Source organism: Lissotriton helveticus, chromosome 9 (assembly GCF_964261635.1).
Source record: "Lissotriton helveticus chromosome 9, aLisHel1.1, whole genome shotgun sequence".
Lineage (NCBI taxonomy): Eukaryota > Metazoa > Chordata > Amphibia > Caudata > Salamandridae > Lissotriton > Lissotriton helveticus.
The window spans coordinates 623,416,465-623,439,167 of NC_136070.1; the positions used below are offsets into that span (position 1 = coordinate 623,416,465).

Sequence of the window (22,703 nt, forward strand, 5' to 3'; positions counted from 1 at the left end):
AAGAGCCACGTCTTTAGGTTTTTCCTAAAGGATAGCAAATCGGGGGCATTTCTCAAATTGAACGGTAGCTTGTTCCACCACCTAGTGGAAATACTAAAAAAGCTTTGACCACCCATCTTTGAAGACGGAAAGTGGGTTCCTCTACTTACTTCAATGAGGTTGATCGCAAAGTTCGACAGGGGGTGTACCATGAAAAACGCTTCCTCACAAAGCATGGTCCAATGCCCTGCAGTGACTTGAAAGCAATACACATGGCCTTGAACATTATACGCTTTTCCATAGGTAGCCAATGTAATGTTTTAAGAGCTTGTTTTGCAGATGTAAATTTGGCTAATCCAAAAAGCAGTCTTGCAGCAGAGCCCTGAAGAACCTGAAGCTTAACCAGCACGAATTTGTTTACTCCTACCAGGAGCCCATAACAATAGTCGAGTTTTGAGAGGACTAACGCTGACATCACTGTTTTTTGTAGGTTTCCTAGGATAAAGGGGAGCACTTTCCTTAAAATTTTCAAGACGAAAAAAATGGATGAGGTGAGCCTTTTTATATGCAAGGAAAAGGAGAGAGAGAAATCCAATATGATCCCAAGATTTTTGGCTTTAGCCACAGGAGTGGGAACCGCTCCAAGTTCTGGAAGCCACCAGTCTACGGACCAGAAAGTGGTATCTTTACCAAAGAGCAGCACCACCGTTTTACTTGAGTTTCTCATACAGCCCTTGAATTTTAGTGCTATGTCTTGCTTATTGCTTGAAATTGTGATGATAATCTGTGTATCATCAGCATATGATACCAATTCAAACAAGTGCTTTTTTATCAAGCGAGCCAGGGGAGCCACATAAATGTTGAAAAGGGTGGGGCTCAGCGAAGCGCCCACACTAAGGGACCCCACATGGGAGTCTAAACGGTTTTGATTTAAAACAATCCGATTCAACAAATTGTTCTCTACCCTGTAAAAAAGATTTCAGCAATGCAAGGGCCGTACCACCAACTCCCGACTCACCGAGTCGATAGATTGCAACGCAATGACATGGACCCCACAAAACAGAGACTAAAAGCAGAATTTTTCTGGATAAAAAAACTGAATACTTTACAACCTATTGGAATGAATGACCGTATCGAATACTCCTGCTTTCTATAGATAGCATGAATTAAGGACTACTCTGCTCCCTGTACCATTTAATTGATCACCATATACGTATTAGATGCCTATTTGCTAATGATTGAAAATGTATACTTTGTTTTATTGACTTTACTTTAACCATATATATATGTCACTAAAATTTGATCACTATGATTTATTGGTTACATCATCTGATTATTTGATGTGAACTCTGTACATATTCCTTCATGTTTTTCCATTTCTATTGTAGTCTTTTCATTCTGATCACATGACCATGTAGTTTGTTTATCATTCATTATTTATAATCTTTAGGAGAAACTTTTCGATTAGTTGATTTTGTACTTCATTCACTCCAGTCACCCCCACCATTTTGAAACACAACCAAACTAAGCCTCTAGGAGGCAAAACTTCTAATAACAGACGAAGGGGAAGGGTGGGTACCCAGTACATTTGCCACCAGAATCAAGTCCCTTCGTGGTAATTATGACTGGGGTTCCCGAGCTGAGTCCCAACGCGGGGGAACCAGAATGGTCTTTAAAAAATAAGGTGCTGCATTGGTTATCCACAAATAGACTTCTACCACCATATTCTACAATCAGAGTTTCTGCGGTTCGTAGGGTCACGTGGATAGGCAATGAGCCGAAAAGACTCTCTGGTGACTGCGTCATAGTTAACTTTGACGATCCTTTTACAGCTGAGCAAATTTGCTCCTGGGGTATGCAAGTCAATAAGGACGGGGTCGACACAAAAAGACTCGCTTATTTTTACCCTCCAAAACCACGCTATAATGACAGCTTATCCTAGAACTGGACCCACATTGGAAGCCGGGATAGGCGAAGAGACTGGGTTAATTGGTCAGGATACGATGCTAGAGATTCAGCCCCCTCTATAAATTGGAGAGGACCACCAGTCGCCAATAGATACGACTGCCTAGAATTGGTTGATTGACCACTATTGGCTAGTGATCAGTCACATAAGGGCCCCCTATCCATAAGACTCCAAACCCCATCCCCACCTATTAATTCTGTAAGAACCTCCCGCCCAAGTAAAGCCTTGGCGTTGATGAAGGATGTATCCATACTTACCCTTCAAACGACTGCTGATTTCCAACAGTCCCACGCTAACCTAAATGAATTTAATGAGTTACTCGGTAATGTAGGGAAGACTCTTTACGCAAGTGCAGCAGAAGTAGGTTTACCTAGTGCAATTCCATCTACGCACAATGATTTAGCTACTAACCTCTCTGTAGCCTCGTGGCCTGATCTGCTTCCCCCGCCCGGTACAAGACCCTGTAACGCTTTTCCTGAAATAATTGCTCCGATAAACCCAACACCGACCTTATCAGTATTGTTTTGGAACGTTGCTGGTCTGCGTTCCAAGACAAAACTTAAATCTTGGTCGGACATAGTTAACGCTGCACCAAATAGCATGCTTTCAGGAAACCTAGGCTGTTGAAGCCATACATATTGTAGGCTATAAAACTTATCACATCCCAGCTAGCACAAAATCCTTGGGCAGACCAAAAGGTGGCCTTGCAGTATATATTTCTAATAAACTATCTGAAATGGACATAACTGTCCTATTGTCGGGTGAACATTTTCAGATTTTAAAGATCTTACTTAATCAATGTATGTTGTTTTTTCTGGTTAATTTTTATAACAACCTCCATCCTAACGACTGTGTTAATACTTTGACCGAGATTACATCGTACGTAATGATACAGAGGAATAGGTTCACTACTTTAATCCCGTATGTGATTTGGGGGGGGCGATTGTAACGCACAATTATGTAACAACTATAAGAACGGCACATGTGGCCTACAGGATGATAATGGTTGCCCTATGACCCATTTTTCCCACACGAAGTTAGGAAACTGCCTAAATGACTGCTTGTTTTCCTTGAAACTGGAATATGCGAATGACCTTGTAGACCCACCTGTTGACTTTACTCCAACTTTTCATGGTAGGGGTCTTTCAAGTGTCTTCGATTATATTCTATGTTCACAGATAATTAAGGGTCAACTTAAAATTTTTATTATATAGGCTCTGATATTACTAGCGATCATTTTCCTATTAGTATTGATATAATACTCAAAAATCCCCTTCCTCATACATCTAGGGACAGTTTATTGAATCAACAATCCCTGTCTATGGATAGAGTAAATGGCTTCTCTGTAAAGTGGTCCAAAACTGACCCAGAAGCAATAACTAGAAAAGTGGTAAGCAGAGCTTTACCATGGATGAACAATTGTTTATCCACAGACTCTTCTCCACAGCTGATACTAAGCAGCTTTTCGGAAATCCTTGGGCAGACCAAAAGGTGGCCTTGCAGTATATATTTCTAATAAACTATCTGAAATGGACATAACTGTCCTATTGTCGGGTGAACATTTTCAGATTTTAAAGGTCTTACTTAATCAATGTATGTTGTTTTTTCTGGTTAATTTTTATAACAACCTCCATCCTAACGACTGTGTTAATACTTTGACCGAGATTACATCGTACGTAATGATACAGAGGAATAGGTTCATTACTTTAATCCCGTATGTGATTTGGGGGGGCGATTGTAACGCACAATTATGTAACAACTATAAGAACGGCACATGTGGCCTACAGGATGATAATGGTTGCCCTATGACCCATTTTTCCCACACGAAGTTAGGAAACTGCCTAAATGACTGCTTGTTTTCCTTGAAACTGGAATATGCGAATGACCTTGTAGACCCACCTGTTGACTTTACTCCAACTTTTCATGGTAGGGGTCTTTCAAGTGTCATCGATTATATTCTATGTTCACAGATAATTAAGGGTCAACTTAAAATTGTTATTATATAGGCTCTGATATTACTAGCGATCATTTTCCTATTAGTATTGATATAATACTCAAAAATCCCCTTCCTCATACATCTAGGGACAGTTTATTGAATCAACAATCCCTGTCTATGGATAGAGTAAATGGCTTCTCTGTAAAGTGGTCCAAAACTGACCCAGAAGCAATAACTAGAAAAGTGGTAAGCAGAGCTTTACCATGGATGAACAATTGTTTATCCACAGACTCTTCTCCACAGCTGATACTAAGCAGCTTTTCGGAAATTATAAAAATTATACGAGACGAGTTGTTCCGTAAACAAAAATCCAGAAACCTAGACTTTAAAGGCTGGTTTGACTCTACCTGCCGCGTAGCTTTAACTAATCTAAAAAAAGCGGTTCACAAACAACCTAGAGATCGCGCTGAAATTTCTAAACTCAGAAAGAACTACAATCAAGCGCTTAATAAACGCAGAAAAGAAATCAAAAAGAATGTGTGTGCCCAACTACACGAGAGCTGCCTACATAAAGACAGCTCACTGTTCTGGCGCACAGTAAAATCTCCTTTCCTGTCAGAAGCCGCATCTCCTCAGCACCTTGACGTGGCAGTGACAGCAAATGAGTGGGTGGTCCATTTCTCAAAGATTTTTAGTAGTCCCCCAGAGGTTACCAGTGCTGAGGTTTGCTCATCAGGTAACCCTTCCATGGAAACCATATTCCCTGTTGACCTCCTTTTTTACCACAACGAGGTCATTATGGCGTTGTCAACCTCAAAAACTGGTAAAGCTCCCGGACGGGGTCCCGCTGGATATCTTTGCACATAATCTAGAACTCTGGACACCCCTTATCACACAGGTCATGTCAGCAGTTACAAAAACTGGCTTAATAGACTCATGTTCCACCTCCATTCTGCTCCCTATATTTAAGAAGGGCGATCGTAACAACCCCGCTTGCTACAGGCCTATCTCCCTTCTGGACTCCTTGGGGAAAGTCGCTGGTTGGCTGGTCCTGGAACGCCTCCAGGATTGGGCATCCTCTAACAACATCTTGACTGATCTCCAGTACGGTTTCCAGGAGGGCCTTGGCACCGTAGAACAAGCGTTGAATTTGGCCCTTCTAGTTGGTAAATACGTGGGGGCCAAAAAAGGCAACCTTTACCTAGTTTATGTTGACCTTAGTTCAGCATTTGATTGTGTTATTCACACCAGGTTGTGGTCTATACTAGGTAATTTGGGGGCGGATCCCCCTCTTATTTAATTCCTCCGCGAGCTCTATTCTGATGCTACTGCGTGCGTCAGATATGGCATCGGCGGAGAACTAACATCATCATTCCCTGTTGTTAAAGGAGTAAGACAAGGTTGTGTCCTGGCTCCCTTCCTCTTCAATTTATACACTAATGGCTTGGAAGCTGCCATGCTTGAGGGCTGCCAGGACCTCCCAACTATTAACCACCGCCCCATTCCCACTCTGTTATACGCGGATGACTCGGTGATTCTAGCCAGAACATTAAACCAGCTACAAAAACAGCTAAATAAGTACTGCCACTTCATGCTATCCTTAGGCTTAAAAGTCAACAAAAATAAAACTTTTGTCATGCATCTCGGCCCCAAGGCGAAAAAACCTAAGTCAGTTTTTATAGATCAAGACAGGTTGGAATGCACCAGAGAATATCCCTATTTAGGAATTTTAGTTGACGACAAACTTTCGTGGAAACAAGCCATGTTAAGTAAAAAGCTACTCTTCCAAAGAGCAACCTCCGCCCTAGTTTCCTTTTCTAGGAAACTGGGCAAACCAGCCCCAGGAGAGCAGCTAAAAATTTACCATGCCAAATGTCACAGCGTAGCAACCTATGGTGCAGGGGTATGGGGGTACACTGCTACTGCTATTCTCCAAACGGTTCAGAACGGGTTCTTAAAATATCTTTTGGCTTTACCACAAAGTGCCCCATCGTACGGATGCCATGTCGAGCTGGGTATAGACTACCTGACAGATAACATCAAATGCCAGCCGATCCTGTTATGGCACCGTATTTGGTCTAAAGAGCAATGCCATCTTACCCGTTCTCTGATAACTGACTGCCTGTCTTTGGCAAACTGGAACAAAATCCCCTGGCTTTCCTACGTCTCTAACTTCCTTAATGACTTGAATCGTACATCCTATTTCTCAGACCCTTGCTCATTGGCTGATATCAACAGGAAAGAGCTAAAAAAGACTGTGTTTAAGCCACCTGAGAGATTTGTGTCTTACACAGGAAATTAGGAAAACTTCAAATGTACAGATTCTGTCTGTCCAGACTGTTTTTGGAATTCAGCCTTATTTGTCTTACTATTTAACAAACCATGAAAAGTATGTTCTGACTAGGTTTCGTTTTGATTCATTTTTTCGCCTAGTCACTTTTCCAACAGCAAAGGACTGGTCGCATACCCTCATGAAATGCCCTTGCGATGGTATATCAACACAATCAACAATCCATGTAATTCTGTTTTGCAGATACTATGATATACCTCGCAGGCGCTGGATCATTCCTTTGCTACGGAAAATGAGACTAAGAACTTGTCGGCCTGCTTACTTAGCCTTGCAGTTTCTGGATTCTCAATATACCGCTAAATGCATAGCTTGCTTCTTAAAGTCATGTCTTAAATTTCGTTGTAATCTTTGAAGTATTTTGCACCATGTATATGAATTGTTTATAAATATGGTTTTTATGTTTACTGTTTTTAATGTAACATCCATTGATTTTTTATATGTGTATCGTAATACTATATTTATGTACTTTTTATGGTTACGTGATTTGTAACCGAATAAAAGTTTATGAATCGAATCGTAATTCATTATTTAACTGATATCACACACTTTTCCCTTACATATCCATTTTCCGTTTTCATTAAGCAATCACACCTTCCCATCACGCACGTTTATTATTATTATTATTATTATTATTAAATGCTTTTATAGCGCGCTCAATTACTAAAAAAATAGTATCCTGGCGCGATGAAGGCACAGCAGAAATGACAGAAGGCAGATAACTGCAAACACTCAATGGGGAAGAGTTAAACTATGGTGTTAAAGAGGTGGGTTTTTAGACCCTTCTTAAACGCACTGAGAGTAGATGCAGTTTTCAGATGGAGGGGTAGGGTATTCCAAGATTTAGCCGCTCTGACTGAGATTGATTGTCCGCCAAGTCTACAGTATTTAAATTTAGGAATGGACATTTGGCACAGGTTGGCCGATCGCAGCGAGCGGCTAGGGACATATAGGCAAAACCTTTTTCTCAGATAGACCGGGCCAGTTAGATGGATAGCTCGGTAGGCAAGCACAAGAATTTTGAACAGGATCCTATGTGCAACTGGAAGCCAATGAAGAGCGTGGAGAAGCGGGCGAGCACTGGAACGCCTGGGGACATTAAACAGGAGTCTGGCAGCGGCATTCTGAATAACCTGAAGGCGGTGGATCAGATATGCCGGCAATCCACAGAACAGCCCATTCGCATAGTCTAACCTAGACAAAATTAAGGCACGAATGACAGTGTCTTTTGCTTCTTTTGGAAGGAGAGGAAAAAACCTGCGGTTTCCACCTAGTGGAAATACTAAAAAAGCTTTGACCACCCATCTTTGAAGACGGAAAGTGGGTTCCTCTACTTACTTCAATGAGGTTGATCGCAAAGTTCGACAGGGGGTGTACCATGAAAAACGCTTCCTCACAAAGCATGGTCCAATGCCCTGCAGTGACTTGAAAGCAATACACATGGCCTTGAACATTATACGCTTTACCACCTTATATCTTCCGCATAGTCTGTTTTCGACTTTCATTGAAGTCTGAATACTCATATCACGTGATCGTAACATCCATCTTTTGAACCTACTCCACACCCGCGAACATTTGGTAATCATTAACATCCTGGGTGAACTATCACGCTGATTTTCAGTAAGTTTCTTCTTGTATTTTCACTTTGCACGCTGTTTCCTAGTTTATTTATAACGATACTTTAGCACTATGCCTGATTATCGTCACTTGTTTACATCATGGTGCACTCCCCGTAATCCCACCAGCACACTGTCCATTCATTTTCCAACGACACATTTCCGTTCATCGTCAACATTATAGAGTATTATTAGCACACATCCCTTTCACTTCAGAGTTAACATAGCAAGTATAATCTTCTTTCACTTCTCTCAAATGCGCGTCCAGTCCGTTACCATTCACATTTATCTTAATCATGTTTGTTTGTTTTAAATACGTCACCCTCGATAATCGTATTGTATATATTCTGACCTGTATTGTTTGCTAAGGTCCTGTATTGATTCATTTTTAGGCCCCTGATGAAGGGTCTTATCCATCGACCCGAAATGCATTGGGCGGAAGAATAATGTTCATGAATGGATTGTTAGAAAAACAAGTTGACATACCCGTATGAGATAAAATAAGGCAAGAAAATGATCAGCGAATAAAAATTGAAATGATTTCATGACATATTTTTGACTCTATATTATTGGAAGTAATTTGAAAAAATTTGCGAAGAAAGATCCCAGTTTCATGTTAACCTGAGCGCACATTTATGTGAAAGGTGATTTAACCTCCACACATTGGTTACTATTTACTAAGGCACGACCAGGCATCGTGTGACAAGTGTCAGCGCTACCCAAAATCAAGAACAGTTCTATTTTCAATTAAAACGAGTGCATCGGAATCAAAACTTTTTCTGCATTTATATTTTTCAACATGTAATATTTGGTTAACATGTTTTGGTGAATTTGTATTACTTTGGTTTTACCTTTAAAATCATGTCTCCTTTTTTTAGATATATCTATATTTCTGAGTTGATTTAGTTTTCTTAGTCTTAGTATTTATTAATTTTGCTGTGCTTTATATATTTTTGTGTTGGGTTAGTAACTTGTGGTATTAATAATAATTGTATCACATGTTTTTTAAATGTATTTTTAAATAATTAGAAATTATACTATTTTTTTAAAAATATTTATATAGCACAACATATACCCGAAGGCCTCAAGGTGCTTGAGGAAACTACATCAGGTGACCGATTAACTGAGCAACAGCTCAGACCAACTCCAGGTTACAAGCAGAAGAGCCACGTCTTTAGGTTTTTCCTAAAGGATAGCAAATCGGGGGCATTTCTCAAAATTGAACGGTAGCTTGTTCCACCACCTAGTGGAAATACTAAAAAAGCTTTGACCACCCATCTTTGAAGACGGAAAGTGGGTTCCTCTACTTACTTCAATGAGGTTGATCGCAAAGTTCGACAGGGGGTGTACCATGAAAAACGCTTCCTCACAAAGCATGGTCCAATGCCCTGCAGTGACTTGAAAGCAATACACATGGCCTTGAACATTATACGCTTTTCCATAGGTAGCCAATGTAATGTTTTAAGAGCTTGTTTTGCAGATGTAAATTTGGCTAATCCAAAAAGCAGTCTTGCAGCAGAGCCCTGAAGAACCTGAAGCTTAACCAGCACGAATTTGTTTACTCCTACCAGGAGCCCATAACAATAGTCGAGTTTTGAGAGGACTAACGCTGACATCACTGTTTTTTGTAGGTTTCCTAGGATAAAGGGGAGCACTTTCCTTAAAATTTTCAAGACGAAAAAAATGGATGAGGTGAGCCTTTTTATATGCAAGGAAAAGGAGAGAGAGAAATCCAATATGATCCCAAGATTTTTGGCTTTAGCCACAGGAGTGGGAACCGCTCCAAGTTCTGGAAGCCACCAGTCTACGGACCAGAAAGTGGTATCTTTACCAAAGAGCAGCACCACCGTTTTACTTGAGTTTCTCATACAGCCCTTGAATTTTAGTGCTATGTCTTGCTTATTGCTTGAAATTGTGATGATAATCTGTGTATCATCAGCATATGATACCAATTCAAACCCGTGCTTTTTTATCAAGCGAGCCAGGGGAGCCACATAAATGTTGAAAAGGGTGGGGCTCAGCGAAGCGCCCTGAATGAGGGACCCCACATGGGAGTCTAAACGGTTTTGATTTAAAACAATCCGATTCAACAAATTGTTCTCTACCCTGTAAAAAAGATTTCAGCAATGCAAGGGCCGTACCACCAACTCCCGACTCACCGAGTCGATAGATTAGGATGTCGTGATCTACTGTATCGAAGGCAGCTGACTGATCAAGCAGTATCAAGACTGCTGATCCGCCTTTGTCAACTGCCATTCTAATTTCCTCGGTAGCGGTGAGCAATGCAAGTTCAGTGCTATATACTTTTTTTATAAACCTATAGGGTATATATTTTGAGTTTTTTATTTTTGTGGAGAATAGTATTTGTTTTAATGTTAGTAAAGATTATTGTGTAACAATATATTGTTTATTATGTATTTATTTCTTCATTTAGATTTATATTTAAACATTTTTTTAAAGTATGCATTATCTTTATATTGACGTTTTTAAATTATACAAGTGATTTTTTTATGTTATTGTACTTTTAAATACTTACCTATATGTAAACTTGATATTTAGTACCGCAATATTTTGCCATGATACTTGTGTACTACAATATTTTTTACAACAATATTATGTCATAAAATCACATAGAAAATGTATTTCTTGTTAACATGCATCCACTGCAAAGCTGGGTAGGTACTTATATTATAGAAGTGGTCTAGTGGTCCATTCATTAATGCCTATGCGTGGCCCTTAGCACATAAGAAGCAACATGTGCCATTTGCCCTGGCATATCAGTTCCTCAATTATATTTCCCCACGTTCCATAATGCTCAGAGAGCAATGTTCCTTCCCTCTCCTGCTTCAACACTACAGCTTGTTTGCAGACAGATTATTTCAATAGCTGCCCAGGGCTTATAGATCAGGTGTGTATGACATTATAGCTAATCTTTTCTGTAGTCTCCCATTCTTTAGAACCCTTCCCAAAATATAAGTATGTATTTAATGTTGTTTTTTCAGTTGTTTGAATACCAGAAATACAATAATAAAGAAGGTTAGAAATGCTGTTATGAGTGTTATACAAATGACCTCACTCATTGACTAATACAATCATGTACTTTTCTACACAGTTGCCTACTTATTTTCTTGCAGCGCAGCTCACTTATTCAGCCACAGATTCATCTGCAGTTGTACACATGGCTGTGTTTGCAGTAGATATGTTTGCTGTGGATGTTATTGTTGATATCTGTTTATTAATTGCATGGTAGATGAAAATTATTCGATTTTAGGGAACTAACATTAATTTTCTGTTTAGCATGAAGTGAATTCTACTTGCAGGTAGACAGTAATAACTTCTTGCTGTAGTGAACTATTTGGGATACATGAATAAAGCAAGGAGCAGAAGGTATCAGATGACATCCTAATAATACTGAAGGCAATGTTTTAGATTTGGCATTATAAGAATTGCCTCACCTGCTACCAAACAGGGAGCGCAATAAATATTGCCACATCCACTAGTTTGGTACTTCTTTCAACCTCCTGAGTAAGCCCTGAACCCTGTTCCCATGGTTTTTATTTTCAGCCTGCTTTTAGAGTAATGAAGTGGGTCAGGAGTGTTACCCAAATGGGTTCAATTTACTTTCCCGGCCATGATAATTATCCAGAATCTCCAGAATACTGAAAATGGGGGGTTGGGGGGGGGGGTCCAAGTGTTAAACTACTTAATTTGGAATGTACTTTTGTGGATTCTCTGTGTATAAGCCTGTTCCTTCTCGTTAACTATTTACCACTCTTGACACTTTTTTGTTTAAATCAGACAAAATCCTCATTTATTCTTGGTACATTACTGGTTAACACATTTATGCTTGCTTCTGATTTTCCAAACACTTTAGCACTGCACTGTACCCAAGCAAACGTCTTATGCGGTTCACATGGTTGATTTTTTTGAAGCATTAGATCAAGACGCTATCTTATGCTGCAGCTGTTAGTATATTATTTGTCCTTGGTATGCCTCATTGTAATAGTTCATTCAGATGAGTCTTAGGACATCAAGCGTGCTAGAAATTACCATATACTTAATTTAAGAATACTTTCTCTGGAATCTAAATATTTAAATAACTGGGTAGAAAAAGCATTACTTGTAAAATAGATGTGGTTTAATCAGAAGAGTCATTGGGAGCAGGTACCAATTATGCAAAAACAATGTGTTGATTCTACTGGAACAGCACATTTGGACAGATCAATATCTATCCTATAGTGACTATCCAAAAGACCAGAAGAATTGGAAAACAATGATTCAACCCACTCAAGAGACGTGGGGCATTATTTAAATGCTGCAGCAAACTCACCATCCGTCAGGGTGGTAGAGGCTATCTTCTCCGCCAAACCGGATCGAGTACTGCCTGACAAACTATGAGATCACCGCTGGCCCCACAGTGATCTCTGTGCCTTCAGAGGAGCCACAACCATGACAGCTCCAGTGAAGGCACTGAACGATTGTTTTTTTAAAATACATTTATTTTTTATTTGCAACATTAAGGAGCATAGGAATATAGCAAGGATTATATGCTACTGTATAGCAGTTACCTCCAGAGGTATCAAAGTTATAACAACACAATGAATACACAAAACATTCAATAAAGTCTTCCATGGCTCCACATAATGCAGCAAACTTTTTGATCCAAGTAGTACACATAACAAGACTGGTCATCTAAATACATTTTTTTCATGGCCACGTGCCAGAGCTTCTAGTCTAAGATCCCATGATATTTTGCCCAATCATCCCACCCCCTGTGGCTTTCATTGGAATCCTCTTGTTTCATAGTCTTTTCAAGTACCCTTGATTTCTCCAAGGCATTGAAAGTTTGCTGTGAAGCGACCATCTTGTAGATGACAACTCACTAAACGTTGTTGTATTTCAGACACAGAATTCCTAAGTAGGAGTTTGTTTTGAAAAATAAAAAAAACTGATGGCAATATGGAAACAGTCTCCCAGAATTTGGGCTGGTAATTTCTTTTTGTCTTTGTGACCACCAAGTAGATAGAATGTTCTCCACATTGGACAGGGAGTCTGATGGCCTTAAATCAAGGCCCCTACTCCATCAGGCCATTGGTGTAAGTTTCATGAAAGCATTGTTAGTGGGTGCCCCACTGATGAAAAACTGACAGCCCACCTTACTCAAAATACAGTGAGCAGACAGAGGGTTTTGGGGACAGTATACTTTTTTATGTTTATGATGGAGAACCCTGTCTATTAAACTATAAATCATGCCCTAAGTCTAAATACCCCTTTAAGATAAGTGAGTGGTCAGTGATTGTTGTGTCAAAGACTCAGATAAGTCCAATACCAGAAGGATGGTCATTGCAATGGACTGTGGTCCACATGTTTAGACACAGTTGATACCTTTAGTGTATTTCACAATGATCTGGCCCCTATTAACCTACACAAATATTTGTATCAGCATCCTTTCACTAATCTAATTTGAACCTTAAAGCTTTAAATGAAAATACAGTTGGGTAATTATTCAATCTCCATTACAGATCTAACAACTAAAGTTACATACAAAACTATCAGAATCATGATGCATTTTAAATAGCTCTGTTAATTTCATAAGAGAGCATTGAGAACATGAGGCTGACATTTTATATCACGGGAAGGTCATATTTTGGGTTTTGAAGAGGGGCAATATAGGAGAGTATATGTCATTGGTTTTTCTACACTGTGGGTAGTTGGTATTAGAAAATGCAAACACAAAGCATATGACTGTCTAATTTAATCTACCTCTATTGTTTTATCTTATGGTAGAGGGGGCATTTGACCCCACCTTTTTCTTCAGCAAAGCAGTAGCCAATGTAATATGTTCACTGGTCTTTGGAAATCGGTTTGACTATGAAGACAAGAAATTTCGTTCTTTGCTCCAGATGTTGAATGAGCTGACCCGCTTTACAAGTTCCTCCTGGGGAGAGGTAAGGTTAAGGAAATCATACTGACTAACTGTTATTTTCTAGGTTACAATTTCACACCCAATTGTAAATCTGACAGCTGTACACTACCATAAATAGTGCATTTTCATATCTATCCAAGAGATTCGTAGCTATTTCTTGATGCAAGCCTTAATACAGCATTAAGCTACATATCACTATGTCGCCTTCCATAACTTCTACAAGTGAAGATCACAGAGTTCTAATAAAGAACTAGAATTTGCACAAATTTCACAGATTGTGTCTGCACTAGGAGACATGACGCTGAAGAATGCAGCCTTAGAATCATTCACTCTCCTGTACAGAAGGCTGAATATATGTTAATGAAATGTTTCCTATCTCAACAGCTGTATGTTCCTGAAATAAATGAGTGCTTCAAAATATTTCTTTTCATGTGTACATATTATATCTTTAAATCATTCATTTATGAGTTTTAAAGTATAGTAGTAATCTTCTTCTGATAACTTGCAGGTGCATTTTTATATGGAGACATTTGGTGACTATGGCAGAATCAGTGGAACTGTACGGGGAATGTTGCAGTTTCACTATGTTGCACCTAGAAAAAAAATTGACTTCAAGGTAAAGGTATTAAAACCTTTGCTTGGGGTATACTCTTTAAGTCAGTATTTGGACTGAAATATATTCATATTCATTATGGCGTTTAAAGATGAAAGGATTTATAATCATTGTGGTGTTAAAGATTAAAAATAAAATGCAAATCCAAAGTATTGTTGCTTGTTTCTGGTCCACGAAGGACCCGGATTGGCAGTTCGGGCTGGACGGTTCCCATGAGGAGCAGGGTCAAGACTGAACTGCAAATTTGGCTGGGTCCAAACTGGGATGGTGTAGTGAGCAAAAGAATGATGAATTTAACGCAGATTACTTGACTGCGGTGAATGTTTGTTTCACTCAGCATTCCGTCCACCATTATTGCTGCAGCACTTTTTCGCCCTAAGTGGAATGGGTATGTCCAGACGTTGGTCCCTTACTCGCAGTGCCACTGGATTCAAGCTAGCCTGGCTGATGAGTGGTGTTACCCCAAAACCGGTCCCATGATGCATGATTCCAGTCCAGGGTGGACCCCTGATCCCATCAGAAGCGGCCGCTCCTCACGCTGCTCCCTGCTCTACCTGCCGCCTGGTATTGTAGCGCTATACCGCCATACTGCTGTCTGCTACCTCGCCTTGCTCCCACAATTGCTATTGCCTGATTGATTATCACAATTATATTCTAGAGCTAGATTGCCTGATTGTTTATTAATTGCTAATCATAATTATATTGTAGCGCTAGATTGCCAAAGTGCGCTTTAACATTCTTTTCAATTGTGCTGTGCTGCCTGTAGAATCCATTTGTGTCTGATTGTGCCGGTGCCACTGCCATTTGTATCGCGTTTATTGTGACTGTGCCCCAATCCTGTTTCGATTTTGGCTTGCTGCCATCTTGTTGTTGTTGTCGTGCCTCCCTGCCCGGATCTCCACCCCACTCCCGCCTCCCAGCTGCTCCTCCCTCGCCCCTCCCCCTCCACTATCCACATATGACAGATGCCTCCGCGCGCAGCGGCTGCGCCACATGCGTGCCGAAGGCGCGCCAAAGGTTAGCCCGTCTACGCCCGTCCGCGCCTGGACCGCGCCCAGCGCCAGACCCCCTGGCCCCCGCAAAACCCATCCAACCCGAATAACATACGACGCCGCAACCCTCTCAGCCCTTAACCCCGGCCTCACACCACAATGCTACCAAGCTGCCCCAGGACACACCCATGGACCTTTAACCTGCCACTCCTGCAAGTTCGACTGCATCAAGACCCCCACCAAATCCACAAACTCCAAACAGAACTCCGACACTAACCACCTCAAGTGCATCCTGCTCAACACCCGCTCGATCCACAGACACTCCATTGAACTCTGGAACCTACTCAACACCACATCGCCGGACGTCGCCTTCCTTACAGAAACCTGGATGAACGCCTCATCAGCACCCGACATCGCCATAGCCATCCCGAACGCCTACAAGATCATCCGAAAAGATCGCACCAACCAAAAAGGAGGAGGCATCGCCATCGTCCATAAGAACACCATCCGCATCACAACCAGTTCTGACGATAACCTCACTACCGCCGAACACCTTCACTTCCAGATCCACACCGACCCCAAGACCGCACTCAGAGGCACCCTCATCTACAGACCACCGGGACCCCGCACACAATTCAGCGAAGACATCAGGTGTGGCGCCGCGGCCAGGGCGACTGACGCTGGAATCTGGGGACCACGGTTCGATCCCCGGCTCCGGCGGCAGGTTAGCCCAGCACCATGTGACTCTGGGCAATAGCTCGCTTAATCTTCCCGACGGCCCCCAGCGCCTAGAGACCCGTACGGGTGATTGTGCGCTCTACAAATGTGGACTTCATCAGCCCACATGCCATCACCTCCGAGAACTACATTCTACTGGGAGACCTCAACTTCCACCTGGAAAAGAAAAACGACAGCAACACCACCACCCTTCTGGACAACCTGGCCAATCTCAGACTCAAACAACTTGTTGACACCCCCACCCACTTAGCCGGACACACGCTCGACCCTATCTTCACCTCCAGCAAGCACATCTCCTTCGATCACACCACAGCTCTCCATTGGACGGACCACAGCTGCGTTCACTTCAACTACAAAAAGACCACGACCCACAACCCCCCACAACCTATTCCGCGAAGAAATTGGAACAAAATCACCAGCCACCAGCTCTTTACATCACTTCACCAAAACCCTCCTGCCAAATCATCGAACCCAAACCAAGCAGCGACCAACCTCACACAATGGATCATCCACAGCGCCGACGAACTAGCACCCTTGAAAAACCATCTAATCAAGCAAGGTAGCAAAAAAGCCCCCTGGTTCAACGATGACCTTAAGAAATCCAAGAAGTTCTGTCGTACACTCCATCATCGCACCCCACCTCCGCGATGTCATCAACTGCTCCTTCAACTCCGCTACCTTCCCGGAAAGATGGAAACATGCCGAACTCAGCGCCCTTCTGAAGAAACCCACAGCAGACCCCACTGAACTTAAGAACTACCGCCCCATCTCGCTCCTCCCATTCCCTGCCAAAGTCATTGAGAAAGCCGTCAATAGTCAGCTCGCCGCCTTCCTTGAATCCAACAAATCCCTCGACCCCTCACAGTCCGGCTTCCGGGCCAAATACAGCATCAAAACCACCCTCATCGCAGCAACAGACGACATTCGAACTCTACTGGACAACGGAGAAACAGCCGCCCTCATCCTACTTGACCTCTCCGCAGCCTTCGACACAGTGTGTCATAGCACCCTCATACAACGCCTCAGCAACGTCGGAATACAAGGAAAAGCATTGGACTGGATCATCTCGTTCCTCACTGGAAGACCCAAAGAGTCCGCCTACCCCCTTTTAGATCAGAGGCCACTGAAGTCATCTGCGGCGTACCACAAGGATCATCACTCAGTCCCACCCTCTTCAAGGTATACATGAGTCCCCTCGCATCCATCGCGCGCCAACACAACTTCAACATCATCTCATATGCAGACGATACCCAGCTGATCCTCTCCCTCACCAATGACCCAAACAACGCCAAAACCAACTTAAACGAAGGAATGAAAGAAGTAGCCAAGTGGATGAAGAACAGCCGTTTAAAACTAAATTCTGACAAAACGGAAGTCCTCATCCTAGGGTCATTCCCCTCACGCACGTAAACTGGGCTTCATCCTGGACTCCTCCCTCTCGATGACCAGACAAGCAAACGCCGTCTCATCATCATGCTTCAACATACTTCGCATGCTCAAAAATCTTCCGTTGGATCCCCACCGAAACAAGAAAGACGGTCACCCACGCACTGGTCACCAGCAGACTGGACTACGGAAACACCCTCTACGCCGGAACCACAGCCAAACTACAGAAAAAGCTCCAACGCATCCAAAACGCCTCAGCCAGACTCATATTGGTCATTCCTCGGCAAGCTCACATTTCCAGCCACCTGAAAGATCTCCATTGGCTCCCCGTCAACAAGAGAATAACGTTCCGTCTCCTCACCCACGCACACAAAGCCCTCTACGACCTAGGACCCGAATGCCTCAACACGCGACTGTCCTTCTACATCCCCTCCCGCCAACTACGATCGTCCAACCAAGCCCTCGCCGCAATTCCGCGCATCCATAAATCAACCATGGGGGGAAGATCCTTCTCCTACTTAGCGGCCAAAACCTGGAATTCTCTCCCCACCCACCTCCGCCTTTCACAGAACCACCTCTCCTTCAGAAAGCAACTAAAAACTTGGTTATTCGATAAGTAAAGCAACCCCCCTCCCTCAAGTGTCTTGAGACCCTCTGGGTGAGTAGTGCGCTATACAAATCTTTGAACTTGAACTTGAACTTGGGTCAAGGTTTATTTGCATATGACTAGTTCCAAATTTCGGTGGCATAGTGAGAAAAAGAACAATGGCTATAACTCAGATCTCTTGACTGGGGCCGAATGTTTGATTCCTTCAGCATTCCATCCATCATCTGTTGCTGCAGCACTTTTTGCTCTAAGTGGGATGGGTATACCCAGACATGGGTCTGTTGCTTGCTGTGCCACTGGATTCAAGCAAGCCTGGCTGATGAGGGGTGTTACCCCGAAACCTGTCCCAGGATTCTTGTTTCCGTTCCAGAGAAGACCTGGCTTGGCAGTTCGGGCTGGATTGTTCCCATGACGAGCAGTTTCAAGACTGATTTGCATATGGCCGGGTCCATATTGGGGTGATGTAGTGAGCAACAGAATGATGGATTTAACCCAGATCTCTTGACAGTGGGTGAATGTTTGATTCATTTAACATTCCGGCCGTCATTTGTTGCCTTAGCACCTCTAGAAAGTTGGCATTCTCTTCTCCTCACAGCTGACGGTCAGAAAGCAAAAGACACACACACTTCTCTGTACTGGGGTGAATGAATGACATTGTTCTGCATTCTGTCCATCAATTGTTCTTTTTCCAAATATCACCCCAAGTTGGACTGGTATCCCCAGACGTGGGTCCTGTGCACTCCATGCCACTGGAGTCAAGCTATCCTGGCTGAGTAGGGGTGAAACCGCGAAAACAGTGCTAGGATACTTGTTTCCAGTCCAGGGAGGACCTGGCAAGGAAGTTAGGGCTGGTCTGTTCCCATTGGGCGCCAGGGTCAAGACTGATTTACATATGGCTGGGTTCAAACTGGGATGGCCCAGATCTCTGTACTGGGGTGAATGTATGACATTGTTCTGCATTATATCCATCAATTGTTCTTTTTTTTATTAGTCTGAATGGGTCGGCAGAGGACATGTGCAAAACCCTGCCTCTGTTTGTCATTGGGTTGGTGAGTTGAGACTGATATACTGTCGATTGTGTGAATGTGGCAACACTGGTTTCAGGAAAGTGCCCCTTTTGACATGGTTACCCTGACACTTGTTACCTGGTATCTAATGCAACTTTGACTGGAAGTACAGTGGGTGCTTACTAAACAGGTCCCCATCACCAGTGTTCTTTCCCTAAACTTTACCATTGTTCCACAAGTGGCACCACTTTTGACTTTATGTAAGTTCCCCTTAAATGGCACCCGTGGTACACAGGGCTTGGGAATAAAGAGGGCCCCTTAGGGCTGCAGCATGAATTGTGTCACCCTATGGGTCCCCTCACCAAGCTTGTACACACTTCCCTTGTAGCCTGCGTTCTTTGGTGCAGAGAAAAGTGAAGAGTTGACATGGCCAACATCCATGTGTGCCATGCCTACACAGCACTGCATGTGGTATAGGTAAGTTACCTCTACGGCAGGCCTTACAACCCTAAGGCAAGGTTCACTATATCTATGTGTGGATATATCTGCATAAATGGATCTGTCCTTGTGATATCTAAGTTCACCATTAGATACCACAAGTGCCCAGGGAAGCCATACCAAGTACATGGGCAAGACATTCGTGATTACGAGTTCCCCACTTACATCATGATTTCCCTGTACCCGCATATCTTTGGTACCAAGCATTTACTCTTAATAAACCCACACTGATGGCAGCATTGGATTTATTAAAAAATGCACCTGTAGGGCTCCTGAAAACCTGCCGAACATTAGTGTATTGACTGCCTGGTCTCAGCCAGCCAGTCACCCTAGACAAGTTTCTGACCTCCTGTGATGAGAGCCATTGCTCTCAAATGTCGGGATCAAAGCCTGCTCCACACAAGAACTGCATTCCAGGGTGGGAAGCTTCAACAGTCCTGCTGCCTTTGTTATGCAACCCAGGCATCTCCAATTAGCAGAGATGCCATCCACGTCCTAACCCCACATTTGGGGGCAAGACAGGTCAGAAAATTAATAAGAATAGGAGGTGTGCCCACTTCCTGCCAGCACCAACCCTAAGGTGGACCATCTGATGTGGACACCACCTTTTCAAACTCTTCTATCTTGTATTGGACCAAATTAGCCTTCCAGGGCCAGAGTTATGCCCACTTCCTATAGGTAGTGTCTCTATAGAGGATGTAGACACCCTACAGGTAGGTAGACTATTGGCTTTCCTAAACCCATCACTTCCCTAAACGCCCCTGAGTTGAGTATTTAGGTGGCACTCCTGAACCCAAGTTCTCAGATTTGATGGATCAAGATAACAAGGAGGAAGAAGAGTGACTGTCTGGCTAGATCTGGGAACTGAGAACTTTTGGCGTGAAACCTTACCTGCTCGCACCTCTCTTTACAATCATAACAGAGTGACTGACCCTGCAAGCTGGAGAACTATCAAAGCCTTGGGTAGCCTGCTAGCACTTCGAAATTTTCCTACAGTCCTCCTTGGAGTAGAGGAGCTACTCCCCATCAGCCCGCAGGCATCGCAAGCAAAGTCAAGTCCATCGCCTTGCAGCTCCCTGGTCCGACCTACATTTCAGATGACCAGAGGAGAAGGTACTAATGCTCTGGAAGCTCAGATCTGTCTCCCCACTGAGTGTGAAGACACCAAGATCAACCGGAGCCGTGCAGCACCAATCCCTGGGGTACCGGATGCCCTGCACTAAACACCAATTTCCAGTCCTAATTCTCACAGCACCATGAACAAGCAGCCATCGAGGGACAACAGCATCACTGAGACCAACTTCGGGAATGGCCCAGCGGTCCTGATTTTGGTCATGCCAGCTGTTTGTCCTTACCACGAGTAGCATCTTTGTGCATCCGCCGAGCCATCCTAACCACTCTGCACCCTAACCGCGCGGCCCGGGTACTGAAGAACTGGCTGTGCCCTCTTGCTCCAAGACCCTTGGAATCCAAGACCCCATTTGTGAGCTCTCGGTTTTGTCCTCAAGTCCCCCTGTGCAACCTGGTTCCAGTCAGCACCCCTACACCGTAGCGCGCCCAGCTACAACCTAACCAGCTCCATGCTCTCTGTGAAACCCGGGCAGTTCCCAAAGAACTGCTGGTAGTACTTTGGGCCTTGGCCCACTGCAACTCGGAACCCTGAAAAAGACTACTTTTCTTTCTGCATTTATGACTTTTTCTCCCATAGAATTGCATTGTGCGTAAAGGCGCTCAGGTGTGAAAGATTTACTTACCTGTTAAAATTGCTAACAAATGCAGTACTAACTTTTGAACTAAGTTCTTGATTTTACAACATATATAAAAAGAAGTGTTATTTTTCTAGTTTGGTCTCAAATTTATTCTTTAAGTGTGTCTCATTTATTGCCTCTGTGAGTACAAGAAATACTAGACACTACCCTCTAATAACTGCTCGTCCACACTACCACAAAAAAGAGTGTTACTATTATCTACTTTAGCCTCTGCAAGCTAATTGGGGACCCTCTGGAATCTCTACACAGTGTTCCTTTTTTAGGCACTATATAGAGATCCAACTTCCTACACTGGTCCAGCCACAGTTATTGGGGACCAGCATATGTAGTCCATTTTATTTCTTTATTTCTATGCTTAGTTTTTCGTGCAGAGTGATAAAACTTATAGTTTAGTTCCTGAAGAATACCTTACACCAGTTAGTATTGTTAGTAGGAATGACAAAAAAAAATGTGATTCCTTACCACTATTAGGGTGAAGTTGTATCACCAGCTATTTCCCTTATTAATGTGTACATGGGGGCATTCATTAAAGATACGATTTTGTCCACTAATAGGTATTTTTAATCACTTTTCTCTCCTTCACCCTCACAGCTCATGTAGGGATATCCTCATTGACAAATTCCAAAGAGCTCCTCTTCAGCTTTGTGAAGGTTCCTACACACTAACCCAGTTTTTTAGCCTGTGAAAGGAACACAATGATGAAGAATGTCAGCACATGATGGATGGAAGTTTTTCGTCCTTAAAGCAGAGATTTTTTGTAGGTTTTGTTTGTTTCCTTTTCGTTACTCCAAGAGCATTACAGAGGACTAATATGATCCTGTAGTTGTTTGATTAAACCCCTTGCATCTTGTGTGAGTCTAAATTCTCTTGACTGCAGCCTGTTTCCTGGGTCACAGGACTAAGTGTAGTCCGCAATTAGGATGTGTGCATTCCTCCCAGACAGCCACACAACCTAGGAACTGGGTGTTGGCAGGATTAGCAATCCTTGCAGGATGAGAGTGTGGAGCTGTGCACAGCCCCACTTGCCTTTCAAAGACACTTCCTCAGCTCACTTAAAAGGAACTTCACGCTAGAATATTGTGAGTGCAGACAGCCTGGAACCATGGCAAGGAGGCAGGAAATTCCAGACACTTCTGTGAATAAAAAGCTGCAGAAGTTTCTTCTACTGAAAGCTTTCACCAGCTTTTACATTTAGGTCCCTCAGACCCACTCTTCTGTTCACTTCTGGACGTGAGGAAGGACTCTCAGAGGACTGCCCTACTCTCTGTATCCTGCTTTGTATTTCAGAGGACTACCCTGCTGCTCCAAGAGGACAGCCCTGCT

General features: G+C 42.9%; 1 protein-coding gene across 1 annotated transcript in view; it reads left to right on the top strand.

Annotated features, from left to right (window-relative positions):
- LOC144781700 (cytochrome P450 2G1-like) overlaps positions 1 to 22,703 on the top strand; it is a 322,006-nt gene that overhangs the window by 168,234 nt on the left and 131,069 nt on the right. Inside the window, exon 4 of the mRNA XM_078660675.1 lies at positions 13,632 to 13,792. Coding sequence (XP_078516801.1) covers positions 13,632 to 13,792 — 161 coding nt within the window. The remainder of the gene's footprint in view (positions 1 to 13,631; positions 13,793 to 22,703) is intronic.